General features: G+C 46.9%; 1 protein-coding gene and 1 pseudogene across 2 annotated transcripts; one reads left to right on the forward strand and one right to left on the reverse strand.

Annotated features, from left to right (window-relative positions):
* Window positions 1–1,261: 1,261 nt before the first annotated feature.
* LOC307110588 (zinc-alpha-2-glycoprotein-like) lies at window positions 1,262–9,711 on the reverse strand (the record flags this gene model as incomplete). Its single annotated transcript, XM_079789762.1, has 4 exons — window positions 1,262–1,548; window positions 2,193–2,465; window positions 5,322–5,579; window positions 9,636–9,711. 4 exons carry the CDS (start codon window positions 9,709–9,711, stop codon window positions 1,262–1,264), a joined length of 894 nt encoding a protein of 297 aa, XP_079645888.1.
* Window positions 9,712–10,614: 903 nt separating this feature from the next.
* On the forward strand, window positions 10,615–11,361 carry LOC307109126 (large ribosomal subunit protein uL30-like; annotated as a pseudogene). Its single transcript has one exon. The product of its transcript is annotated as a large ribosomal subunit protein uL30-like (transcript).
* Window positions 11,362–13,369: the final 2,008 nt, after the last annotated feature.

The following is a 13,369-nucleotide window of genomic DNA, read 5'->3' on the forward strand; positions in this document are numbered from 1 at the left end:
TGTAACAGTGGGGAATTGTAACCCACCCCACCATTCCTTTGACATTGTTTCTATAAATGCTAACTCTGACTAATATATAGCTTATAGATAAACAGCATGTTTGTAAAGGAATTCTATGAACTAACTTCAGAAGATGCATATTCTGACCTTCAGTCATCCCAGTTTTGGGAGGTTTGCTGACCTTCAACCATAGAACCAAGATGACAAAGACCAGGATGATGCACACCCGACTATCACTTGACCAGTTTCAATGTCCTCATTGAAATAGATCGTGCTGGTCAGCACATGGAGAACTTTTCAGACCCCTCTCCTTGATTTCCTTGTTCTGTTTTTCTCTTCCTCCTTATAAAAACCTCTGCCTGCACTGAGATGCTGAGATGGGCTTTGCAACAAGAGTCTCCCATCTTTTCAGGTGTCCAGCACTTGAATACAACACTTTCTTTATTCAACAGCATCTGTCTCAGGAGTTTGGTTTATTTGGTAGTAGGCGCTGAATCTGGGTTCTGGTGACATGGCCCTAAAGCCAACATAGTGTAGGGGAGGCGGAGTGGCTGGAGTGGAGGATAGTGTCTCACAGGTGGCAAGTAAGTGTGGGGAAAACTGAGGTACAGAAGAGGTTTTGGACTGAATTAAAGAATTTGCAGTGTTCTATAACTTCATGGCCAGAGGGGACATCAGCAGTGGGCACCTGAACAATGCTTAAGGTACAAGTGGTCATACCATGCTACAGTGGAGACCCCAGGTCAAGCTGGCCAGTACAGCCCTGGCTGGTGTAGCTCAGTGGTTGAGTGTTGTTCCATGCATTGAAGGGTCATAGGTTTGATTCCTGGTCAAGGGCACCTGCCTGGGTTGCAGGTTCAATCCCTGGCCCAATTGGGGCATGTGGGAGGCAAACAATCATATCTCTCTCTCTCATATTGATGCTTCCCCCAACCTCCCTCCCTCCCTCCCTCCCTCCCTCCCTCCCTCCCTCCCTTCCTTCCATCTTCCCTAAAAGTCAATGGGAAAAATATCCTCAGGTGAGGATCAACAAAACAAACAAACAAAAAGATGGCCAGCACATATTGTTTCCATTGGATACCAAGAATTTCAGATGATTCAAATGCTTAGGGGAAAGATGAATAATAATCTCTGCTGACATCTTTACAGATTTTAGCAATAAATAATCTGATTTATTTTTGCCTCTAGGCTAGTTGTTTAGTGTGATTAGATTTCACCGAATAGATAATGGGTTCAGAGAGGAATGTGGCAGTGAGTCAGCTCAGTGCCCAGGATTCCACGGGACAGTAATGGGCTGGGCCAGGCTGCTGTGCTGCACGTGGCAGGAGTAGGGGCCTTTGTCTGAAGAGGGGATTTTCAGCAGCACCCAGGACTGGTAAGTGCCATTTTCACTGATAGGACCCTCTCCCCATGACTCAGTCTCCACTACACTGTCTCCCTGAGTCCAGTACAGACTGATTGGTTGTGGGTAGAAGTTGGAGGCCAGGCACTTGAGGGTCCTGATGTTTCCTGGGTCCACATGGCTGGTGACTGACACAGAGGGAGGGTCTGTGGAGAGATACAGCACAGAGGTTGAGGGTCTGAAGGAGACATTTCCCTGTTCACGTCTCTCCCACCCCTGCAGTCAGGAATGAGCAGAGCTCTCAGTTTTCTACCTGCCTCCCCGGGAAACTTCCAGAAGATCAGGGAAGCTGAGGCTTTCCATGAACCTTCCCTGTTGGATAAAGGAATATCTGTGGCTCCTTCCCTGCCTCCTCGCACCCCTGCCCACTCACTGTGGATTGACTTCTGACGGCAAGAAATGTCAATGCCCCATGTTTTTATGTTTTTGGTTTGTCTCCTCCCCACCCCCCAAACCTCCCAGTGGGCTTTGTGGCTCCTGCCTCCCCCAGTCTGCCTGCTGCTCTGTCTTCGTGACCCTACCCTCTTCCCTCCCATAAGAACTTGTTTCTGATTAATTCTTAAACCAAGGTCTCAGCTTGTGTCAATCAATCCTGCTCACACTCATCTTCATCCTTCCTGGGCAGACATCTTATACACCTGCCTTTGCCCCACAGCCAAGCCAGAGGCATATCACAGAGAGAAATGACTACAGGATTTGCCTGAACTGTTCCCCTGAGGTCCAAGCCTGGGGTCACCTTGGTTTTTCTCAGCTCAGTGCGGGAGAGGAGGACAGAGGGAGCAGTGGGTACCTTGACGGTCCAGGAAGGCCCTGCTGTATTGCAGGTACTTTCGCAGCTTCTGGATGCACTCTCCTTCCAGGTAGGCCTTGGTCCGCTGCACAGAGCCTTCTGTCTCCCACTTCACTTTGGTTTTCAGAGCTTCTGGTTGCAGGGGGATCCAGGCTGGGATTTCTGTGTCAAACTTGATATAGTCCCGTCCATCATAGGTAGTTGTCCAGAATGCCCCACAGTAGCTGTTATTCCGAAGTTTACAGCCAAGCTTTTCCGGCATGGTGTGATTCCCTGCATGTAACCCGACCCCCCAGAAATCAGTCAGCCTGGCATCAACTTCGTCTTAATAATAACTTACTCCTGCACAGTTTGCAATGAAGAAGAAAGGGTTTTGAAAACTAAAGATGCAACCCCTTTATCTTGGCAAATGGGTTATTAGCCAGACATAGAGCCAGAAACTTAGTATGCTTTGGTGTTTTAGGCTAGTCTGAGATGAGATGCCTTCTTCCCAATCAGGGAATTTCAGATTGCTACAGGCTGTGGATAGATCTAGTCCCATGAAGCACCTTTTAAAATGAACATTGAATATACTGTGAGGTCTCAGGAACCTGACACAAGCACAAAAGTGCATTTTCAAGTTAAATAGAAATTATTTGTAGTTAAAAATAGATTGTGCCAGATTGCCCAGGACCAAACTAGAGAGGGTCGGACCTGCATTACCACCATTTGTCCACCATCCAGAACTGAAATATCATTGCTGTTATGTACACATAAACAACTGTTGGACATAGAAATAGGGACCCAAAAGAACTGTTGGCTCAGAAAGAAACTCACTATAGACTGATTCATTTGCCTCTCAGCATAACCATTATTGCTTGTCTCATTTTCGGTTTCTATAAGTGTATTCCTAGTATCACATGAGCTCACTCATCTAGGGGAAATGATGAACAACATAGACTGAAGAACAAGAACAGCATTGATCAGACTGTCAGACCTCAGAGGGAAGGTAGGGGAGGGTGGGGACAAGGGAGATAGATCAACCAAAGGACTTGTGTGCTTGCATATGAGCCTAACCAGTGACCACGGACAACAGGGGGATGGGGGCATGCGTGTGGGGGCGTTTAGGATGGGAATGGGGGGGGGGTTGATGACAAATATGTGATACCTTAATCAATAAAGTAATTTAAAAAAAATAATAATAAAATAAAAATAGATTGTGCAATCTGTCTTCTTTTCCCGTCTACACAGAGTTTGATGTCTCCAGTTGAGTCCCCATAAGTTGATCAGTTCTTCCCTCTATACTGGTGTTTGATATTTTCTTGTTTTCATTTTCTTTTTGGTATTTGATATTTTCATTACAGATCTTTAACACGGCCTCCCTTCCCAATTGGAAATTGGCCTTAAGAAAGGAGGGTAGAACCACTTTATTTCTATTATAAAAGTAGGTGTTTATCCAATACTGACTAGTGCTATTGGCACTGGCTCTGATCTCAAGATATCTGGGCTCAAATCCCAGACCCGTCTCCACCCTCACCTGGCTTGTTGTGTAAATTTCAGCCAATAACCTGTTTTGCTTCATTTTTTCTCATTTCTAAGATGGCAATGGAACTATGTTAGAGGGTTATCTTGATCATTGTATGTGTCAATACATGTGCCTAGCACAGCACATAGAGCTCAATAAATGTCAGGCCTTATTATTTTTTAATACCCTGTTTTCATATCTTTACTCATGATTGCACACATCAACATTTCCATTCCAGTCAATCAAACTTTGTTTTAGTTTCCTTTTTTACAGAGAGGAAGAGAGAGGGATAGAGAGTTAGAAACATCGATGAGAGAGAAACATCGATCAGCTGTTTAAACATCGATTACCCACTCCTATTTCTGAGCACAGTTCAGGCTGTTTTCTCACTAGGACTTCCAAACTACATCCTTCAGATTTAGTAACTTTTAAAGCCTTCTTTTGTAGCTTCTTGTTTGTTTGTTTTTAATACTCAGAAACCCATCTTTTGACACCAGCCCTATAATAATTTAAAATCGCCAGTTCATCAGGCCTGTGGTTAGCTGGCTTGTGGGGTAGGCAGCATGGTTTGGGAGAAAGAGTGCTGGGTTGGGAGATGGGAGAACTAGTTTCCGAGCTCCACTCTGCACGGCTCCTCACACCATAAGACCTGGTGACCCCTCCCACCTGAGTCTCCTCCTATGGACAGGAGGGTGTTTATGATTTTATGGAACCCTAACAGTTTGTGGTTTTGAATTTAATTCTTCCTGAGCTGCTAGTATGAGCCGTAGTTTGCACTAGGTACTTTCTTTCAATCACTCAGCATCTTCATTGTCTGCCTTAGGTTATGGGGCTCCCGGGAAAATCAAGACAGGCTATGTTCTAGCTTTCACGGAATTTACCTAGGTAATTTTTAAAAAAATATATTTTATTGATTTTTTACAGAGAGGAAGAGAGAGGGATAGAGAGTTAGAAACATCGATGAGAGAGAAACATCGATCAGCTGCCTCTTGCACACCCCCTACTGGGGATGTGCTCACAACCAAGGTACATGCCCTTGACCGGAATCGAACCTGGGACCCTTGAGTCCGCAGGCCGACGCTCTATCCACTGAGCCAAACCGGTTTCGGCTACCTAGGTAATTTTTTAAAAATCTCTTGGAGGCAGGACTCAATGCTCCAATTTTGGCAGATTCAGACCAGATAATTAAGAACACGTTCACTGTGAAACAGTTAGTGACTGGCAGAGCTGGAACCTGAACCCTGAGCAGAATGACCCAAGGTTAGCTCACTCCTCACCCAACATCCCTGGATGGGGGTGAGTCTGATGCCTTCTAAAGTGGGATCCACCTCAGATGGGTAGGAGTGTGGAGCTGAGAGGACAGATGTGCCCATAAGGGCTGACACTGACAGCACTTGGTGTGAGAGTTGAGGCCTGGAAGTGAGGATGGGGGAAGTGATGGGGAAGGAGGAAAAGCAGCTGTGATGTAGGAGAGGGGGATGGAGAAATGTCTGTAAATCTCTAAATGTCCTGCTTTTTCTTTGGCATGGGGAGTATTTCTAGCCTGCAGACCCCTTTCCACTCAAAATTGCAGGGCTGCTTCTGGAGCTAAGACCATCCACCCCAGCAGTCCATAGTCCACTGACCTGTGTCCTTGTAGTAGCCCATGACTTCTTTCAGGGTCTTCAGGAAGAACTCCCCCCTGGCCTTCTGAAATTTACTTAGTTCCTCCCAGTCCTCCATTCCTTTCACCTGTTTCCATGGGCCCAGGGGCTCAGCTTTTTCACTTTCACTATCGTAGTGGAAGAAGGCCTGGTCGTTGAGGTAGCCAGTTGCCTGAAAACTGGGGAAGCCCTCCTTGGGCTCGGATATCCCACTGGAAAGGTAGGTCAGAGAATAAGGCCCTGCAAAAGAGGAGAAAAGAGTGAGCTGTGGGATTCACGCAGGGGAGTCCCAATGTGGGGCAGCAGAGGGCCCGGAAGGGAGACCTGATCACCGGGCTCCTTCTTCCACAGCTCTCTCCACCTGCTGCCAGCCGTGCACTATTGGACGCTCACTTGAGAGAATGGGCTTTACTTCTATTCTGGGGATGATACTTCAGAGACCATTTGTGTTTTACTACATTGTGTTCTCTCTTGGCACATCAAAAGATGACATTTCTTAGCCTTTTTATAGGTATACTAGAAGCCCGTTGCACGAAGTTTCGTGCAATAGACCTTCCTTCGCCTGGCTGCCGGCACCAGTTTTCCACCAGCACCAGTTTTCCTCTGGCCACCCGCCGATCGGAGCGCCTCCCGCCAGCGCGATCGGCCACCCCGGTGGAAAACTGGTGCCGGCAGCCACGCAATCGGCCACCCCGAGTTCCGCCACTGGCGCCTTCTGCCAGCCCCATGGGTCCTCCCGCAGCACGAGTCCCTGCCCACCCTCTCCTCCCGCCAGCCCAATCAGCCACCCTGAGTCCTGCCCCCAGCCTCCCACCGGCCCAATCGTGGGCGTAGCAGAGTGATGGTTATTTGCATACTTCCCTTTTATTAGGTAGGATTGGGACCATGACTGAGTTCTGTCAAACGGAAATGTGGGTGGAAGTGATTTATTTCTTCTGGTCGGAGGCCCTATGAGCTAGTTTGAAACCTCTATCTCTCTTTTATTTAGGTGATGATTGTGGAGGCCACAGGATAAAATAGAAGAGTCCCAACATGGAAACTACCTGGGCCCTTGAATCACCCCATGGAAGACAGGAATGTTGTCTGATCTGTTTTCATGTTTATAGGAGCAAACAAATAAACATTTGTTGAGTTATGCTACTAAAAACTGTCTCTATTATTGGAGCATAACTTAGTTGAACCTAACGAACACTATAATTAGAAAGTGTAGGAAGGAGAATTGACTAGTAAACTCAGGAAATGACCTTGAATGGATCAGCATAAGGTAAGAACAGGATGGAGCTCAGAAATGCCAGGGCTGTCCGTGCATTTTTGTGTGAGTCAGGGAGTGTTAGAGGGTTGGGATATTTTTATAATAAATTTCAAAATGGATTCCTAATATAACTCTTACTAGAGGCCTGGTGCCTGGATTCTTGCACCAGTGGGGTTCCTCGGCCTGGCCTGCGGGGATTGGACCGAAACCGGCTCTCCAACATCCCCCAAGGGGTCCCCACCTCCCTTTTGAATATATCACCCCATCTGCCATACCCTCACTCCTTTCTGCAAGAGGGCAGTTCTCGGGTGACGCACCCCGGAATCGGGCTCCCTCCTCTCTGGTTCCAGGTGCATCACCCAAGAACCACAGCTGCCAAGTCACCACAGCTTGGCAGCTCCTGCATTGAGCGTCTGCCCTCTGGTGGTCATTGCATGTCATAGCTATCCGTCAGATGGTCGCTTAGGCTTTTATATATATAGATGGGTGTTACTGATGTTAGAGGTCATATTCCAGATTTCTAGTTCCAGTACTTAGTTATTTTCTTTTTTAAAGTTGGGGGAAGGAAAAGCATAAGGTAAGGAAGGGTGGAGGAGGTTATGAAGAAACAGATATGACTAACAGGAAGGTGAAAGGTGCCAGTCGGGCAGGGGGGTGGGAGGGGAATAGATGGGAGAGAAGGGACAGTTGTAGGACATACAGGACATGAACTAGGCTCAGTGATACCAAAACTGGGCCTCAACTCTTCTTATCACAAACTTAAACTTAGAAAACATGGAAAAGATGCTTTTGGTATAGGAAATGTGAAAAGCAGTGGGCATGCTGAAAGAATTTCAAAATAAGAAAAAGTATCCAGCCCTAACTGGTTTGGCTCAGTGGATAGAGTGTTGGCCTGTGGACTGAAGGGTCCCAGGTTCGATTCCAGTCAAGGGCATGTACCTTGGTTGCGGGCACATCCCCAATAAGCAGTGTGCAGGAGGCAGCTGATCCATGTTTCTAACTCTCTATCCCTCTCCTTTCCTATCTGTAAAATGTCAATAAAATATATTTTTTTTAAAAAAGAAAGAAAGAAAAAGTATCCAGGAGGAACAAAAAGGGTAGGTTAGGTCAAAAAACATGTGGGGCTCTAACCGGTTTGGCTCAGTGGATAGAGCTTCGGCCTGCGGACTGAAGGGTCCCAGGTTCGATTTCGGTCCAGGGCATGTACCTTGGTTGTGGGCACATCCCCAGTGGGAGGTGTGCAGGAGGCAGCTGATCGATGTTTCTCTCTCATCGATGTTTCTAACTCTCTATCCCTCTCCCTTCCTCTCTGTAAGAAATCAATAAAACATATTTTAAAAAGAACACATGTGGGTATATGGAAAGCTTGCTAAAATTAGGATAAAGGGAGATGAAGAATGAGAAAAATTCAAATGTATAAAGTAACAAGGGGGAAGAAGAAAAGAAGAGATAAAAAGTGAGAGTGGGGAAATATTTGTTAGTTATTCTCACTAATTCTAAATGTGATTGCCGTTTTACTCAGTAGATGTCGAGTAAAGCAGATTACTCTCTACAATGTGGGTGGCCTCCTCTAATCACTGAAGGCCACAAGGGAATACTGAGGTCTCCAGAGGAAGAAGGCACTCTGCCTCACGTGGCCTCTGGACCCAAGACTGCGACATCCTCTCTTCTCTGGCTCTTCAGTGTGCTGACCAACCCGCAGATTTTGGATTTCTCAGCCCCGACCATGGTGTGAGCCATATCCTTAAAATAAATCTCTTTCTGGGCATATACATGGCGTTCATTCTGTTTCTCTGGAGAACCCTAAAGCTACCCTAGATTTTGGTGTAGGATGTGATTAATAATCCTATCTAATAAAGAGGGAATATGCTAATTGACCCTCATGCTGTAACAAAGATGGTGGCACCCACAGCCAATAAGGAGGGAATAAGCTAATTGACTGTCACACCCTCAACGATGGCGGCGCCCACAACCAATGAGGGAATATGTTAATTGACTGCCACGCCCTCAAAGATGGCGACGCCCACAGCCACAAGATGGCGGCGCCCAGTCCCCTCAGCCCCATTGGGGCGGCAGGCAGGACCGGCCACTCGGCATGCCTGCCTCCAGAGTCCCCCAGTCCCCTCAGCCCCCCTGCCGTCCAGGGCCAGCCCAAGGTGCAGGCAAGCCTCAGATGGCGGCTGCCCAGCTGCCCAGGGCTGGCACGAGGCACAGGTAACCAGGGCTGGCTGAGGCTTGCACTGCCAGCAGTGGCGGCAGCAGAGGTGTGATGGGGGCGTCGCCTTCCCCTGATCGCCGGGTCACCTCCCGCCCCTGAGGGCTCCCAGACTGAGAGGGGGCAGGCTGGCTGAGGGACCCCCCCCTCCAGTGCATGAATTTTCATGCACCGGGCCTCTAGTGTAAATATAATCAATAGTTATAAAACACATATTCTGACAGTTTGTAAATGTAAAAGTTCTAACTTACACAGTTTAGCTTACATTTCTTCATCCTGAAATTTTGTATGCCAAAAAAAGCCTCAGGACTCTGTCCTAAAATGGACTCTGCCCAACCTCCAGCTGGCTTCTTCCCCTGTCACTAGCCTTCCAGGCACACTGTCAGTGTCTAACTGTGGGGGGAAGGAGTGGGCTTGTTTCTAGAAGTATCCTCCAGTTAATATGCCTTTACAAGTGCTTTTTGTAGTTGCTGTCTTTCTCCTTCAGAGTCAGACAGATACATCCAGCCGTTGGAAGGAGGGAGGAACAAAAAGTTCTACCTGTGTGGCCCCTGCTGTCTTGGCTGTATGACCCAGGACAGGTCACTTCACTTGTCTGGGTCTCAGTTTTGCTCATTTCCCTACTAAAAATTTTAGATTCTAATTATTTAAGGTCTTACTTAGCATGAGTCCAGAGGCTCCCTAAAGGCTTCTGGAAGTGTGTGAGCCTCGAACACCCATTCCTACTGTACACTGGGAATCATCTGGGAACCACTCTCCCAGCCCATCTATCTTGCTCATTCCCTCCCCTGCATTCTTCTCCATACCCAGCCCTTGGTTCCCAACTCACCGTCTTGAGTGTCCTGGGGGACTGCAGGACCCACAACCAGCAGTAGGGACAGCAGGACAGGCACCATTGTGCTCATCGTGTCTGGGTGGAAGGTACTGGACTTCCCAGGTCCTGGTGCAGACTACTTGGAGAGACAGCCAGATATAGTTTTGGGAACAGCTTGGCTTTGAGCCCTGCCCAGGTGAGGTAAATGCACAGGCCAATGAGAGTGCCAGGCTGGGCTCCTCAGCTGACTGGGAGGAAGCAGGATGCACAGGCCAGGCTGGGTGTGTTTTCCTCGGTGTCTACAGACCATCGGCCCACGTGGAGCTGAGCCAGGTGATCTGGGATGGGACTTTGACATGAGTTCAGACTGTTGCCCTCTTGGCAGCAGCATGTGATTACAGGACCAGTCCCATGGTGTTATTTGGTTTGTGCTTCTACTGCCTAATTCTTAGTTTCTCCATTGATTCTAAGAACTAACTGGTAAATAAATGTATTTTCTGCTTAAAGTCAGAATAGGAATCTGTTTTAGTAACTAATGATGTGACTGTTACTGAAATTGGAAAAGGATTCTTTTTAAGCAACAGTCACTCAGGGAAATGGAGGAAGGGGAAGCAGGCTTGGTTATGGGGCCAAATTGAGGTTAAAGGCACAGTCTTGCAGGCTATGATAAGGAGTGGAGGGTCAAACAGCCAACTGAGTCACCTCTTATGGTCAACTGGAATAAAATGCTCAGTGAAGGCAAAATGTTAGATGCCAAACAGCCTGAGAAATTCAAAGACAACGTGTGATGATCGAGTCCATAGGGCTGGGAAGCTTAAAAAAATGTAATTAATTCAAAAGCAGAAAGTATTGACTCAAAGCAGAGTCTGAAAATCAGGTGATATCTATGATAGCGCAGAGAGGATCTTTTGGCTTCTCTAGTTTTAAAGATGAAACAGACAAAAAAATGAATAGTGCCTAATGATTTAAAGCTAAAAGCAAGAGCTTTGGAAAGATGGCGGAGGAAGAGCAAAGAAAAAAGATCCCTTTGGTTCCAGAAAATCTCCTGAAAAAGAGGAAGGCTTATCAGGCTCTCAAAGCCACCCAGGCAAAGCGGGCACTTTGGGAAAAGAAGGAGCAGAGGAAAGGAAAAGATGTCAGGTTTAAGCGACTGGAATGGTTCCTACACGATGCCTGGAGGCAACGACGTGACAAGGTGCGCCTCAGACGACTAGAAGTGAAACCTCATGGTTTGGAGGTGCCAGGGGAACCTTCCTTGGCCTTTGTTGTCCGCATCCAAAGGATCAGTGGGGCGAGCGTCATGGTACAGAAAACCATTGCAAGGCTTCGCCTGAAGAAGATTTTCAGTGGTGTCTTTGTCAGAGTGACCCACCCCCCAGACCATAAAAACGCTGCGTATAGTGGAACCTTATGTGACCTGGGGATTTCCAAATCTGAAGTCTGTCCGGGAGCTCATCTTGAAACGTGGGCAAGCCAAGGTCAAGAATAAAATCATCCCTTTGACAGACAACACAGTGATTGAGGAGCATCTGGGGAAGTTTGGTGTCACTTGCTTGGAAGACCTCATTCATGAAATTGCCTTCCTGGGGAAGAATTTCCAGGCGATCTCAGGGTTCCTGTGCCCTTTCCATCTCTCAGGGGCCCGTCACGCTCCTCAGAATAGAGTGGGCTTCCTCAAGGAGGTGGGCTCCCTGGTTATCGAGGTGAACGCATCAACCAGCTCATCCGGCAGCTAAACTAAACCCAGAATACCTGAAAGCACACTGCATTGGAAGCATGCACTTTTGTTTTTTGGAATTATCCAGTATCTTCAAAGAAGATTATTTTCTCCTATATTTTCAGCAACTGGAGGGGAAGGGTCAGGGAAAAGATGGTGATGATGTCCCACTTCCAAAGGAAAAGTCCAGTGTGTTTCCCATGTTGGCCACTGCTGCCACCTCTGAAATCAGCCAAGGACTCATGCCATGGAGGAGAGGGTCCTGCGTCACAGATAGGAGATGTCCTTCGTCACATCTTCTGTACCCAAGCATGAACACAAGACGGCAGTGGACCCAGCCCAGAGCATACCTGAACTTGGGGTTCCTAATGCCTTGTTTTGGAAAGAACTTGAAATACATTTAGAAGAGCACAAAAACGGGGCTCAATTGTCTCTGTTGTGTGTCCGTGGTCCAGCTTTTCAGTGACAGCTTTGAAAGCGCTCAGGCTTAGCTGGCTCTAAATTTATCTGGTGGCTTCCTTATCCTAGCTCAGGATTTTAACCTATTCTTGGATTTGTGAGAAGGCAAGGACCATTTCCCCAGAAAAACATGCATACACTCCAGTTTTTGCTCGAGGGTTTAGGGTGTTCATAGACTCTTCTCAGGGACCCATGCACCTTACAGGAGAAAGTCCTGCACTATCAGGATTGGTTTCCCAGGCCTGGCCTTGCTAACCTGGTTCCCTGTCCTGTGGAAGACCACAGCTTACAAATCACCTTTTCCCTTCAAGCTAATGGGTGTTTCCTGTTAGGAACACAGTGGTAGAGAGTGAGCCCCTATACCATCTTTAACTTGGGGTATTGTCCCCCATTTATTTCTGCTGGGGCTTCATCATCAATTTTCTGGTTTCCCTGATGATCAGTCCTCTGCTTTAAGAACCCAAAATCAGGAAAAAATGAACCATTTTCTTGGTTTGGCATGGATGAAATTGGCACTATTTGGTCTTTTAGGCCCTGGGCAAGCTTAGTTATACCCTTTTGAATATTCTAGGCTGCAGGCCCCTCCGGGAGTATTGCTCTCTGTCCTGCTTGTAATGCTGTAATAGACCAACATTAGGACACTAGTGCTCCTGGGATGTTACACTTGAAAAGGGTCTCATCCTGCCTATGTTGTCATAAGTGAGCCTCTGTCATTCAATTGCCTCAACCTGTCATCTAAGCAGTCGGTGAAGGTGTGCCAGGGCCAGGTTAAGACTTGAAAATATGCTTAGCCAGTGTCGCCTGGTCCCTTAAGATCAGCTTTGCTGCAGTTTTGGCTCACTAGGTCCTCAAACATAACTGTCAGATTGAGTTAGTGTAACAATGCCTCAAAGTGTGCCAGGTTATGAGGTAATTAATTAGGTTGGTTGGCTCAGGAGTTAACCTGCCGGGAATAGATGTTACTCTTGCAACTAGAGAGCATTGTGAAATCAGATTACAGTGATGCATCAAAAGTCACGGGGAAAGAGCATTGTGGAAGCCCAGAGTTTGTATCCCAGATCTGCCTTACACTAAATACGGGAATAAGATTTTCACTCTTGCCTGTAAAATGGGGCTAATGTAGTCTAGCCTGTCTGCCTCACATGGTTGTTAAAAGGATTAAGCAAAATAAATTTTTAATTTAGAAAAAAAAATAAAGCTAAAAACAAAAAATAAGTTTTCATAACCTAATTGTAAGAGTCTGAAAAGTCTAATAGTCAACTGTGACCCAGACATTCCTGCAAAACTTATACAATTGCTACTAAGGATGGGTGACAACAAGAGTTTCATCAGAGGAGGAAGTCAAGTGTGGAATGGCTTTGGGAAGGGCTTCCTGAGAGAAGTTGTGGTTGAGGGAAATCCCCACAGGGATAGAATCTCTGTTGGCAGCAGGCAGAAATTTTGTAAGGACAGGGTTGTGTGTTCTGTTCATTTCTCTGTCCCTAGTACTAAGCCCAGTTCCTGGCAGAAAGAAGACAGATAAACACAAAAATAGATCAATCAATAAATGAGCAGGGACCAAAAGGGATGGCAG

The sequence above is a fragment of the Cnephaeus nilssonii genome, assembly GCF_951640355.1.
Source record: "Cnephaeus nilssonii genome assembly, chromosome: 2".
Taxonomy (NCBI): Eukaryota; Metazoa; Chordata; class Mammalia; order Chiroptera; family Vespertilionidae; genus Cnephaeus; species Cnephaeus nilssonii.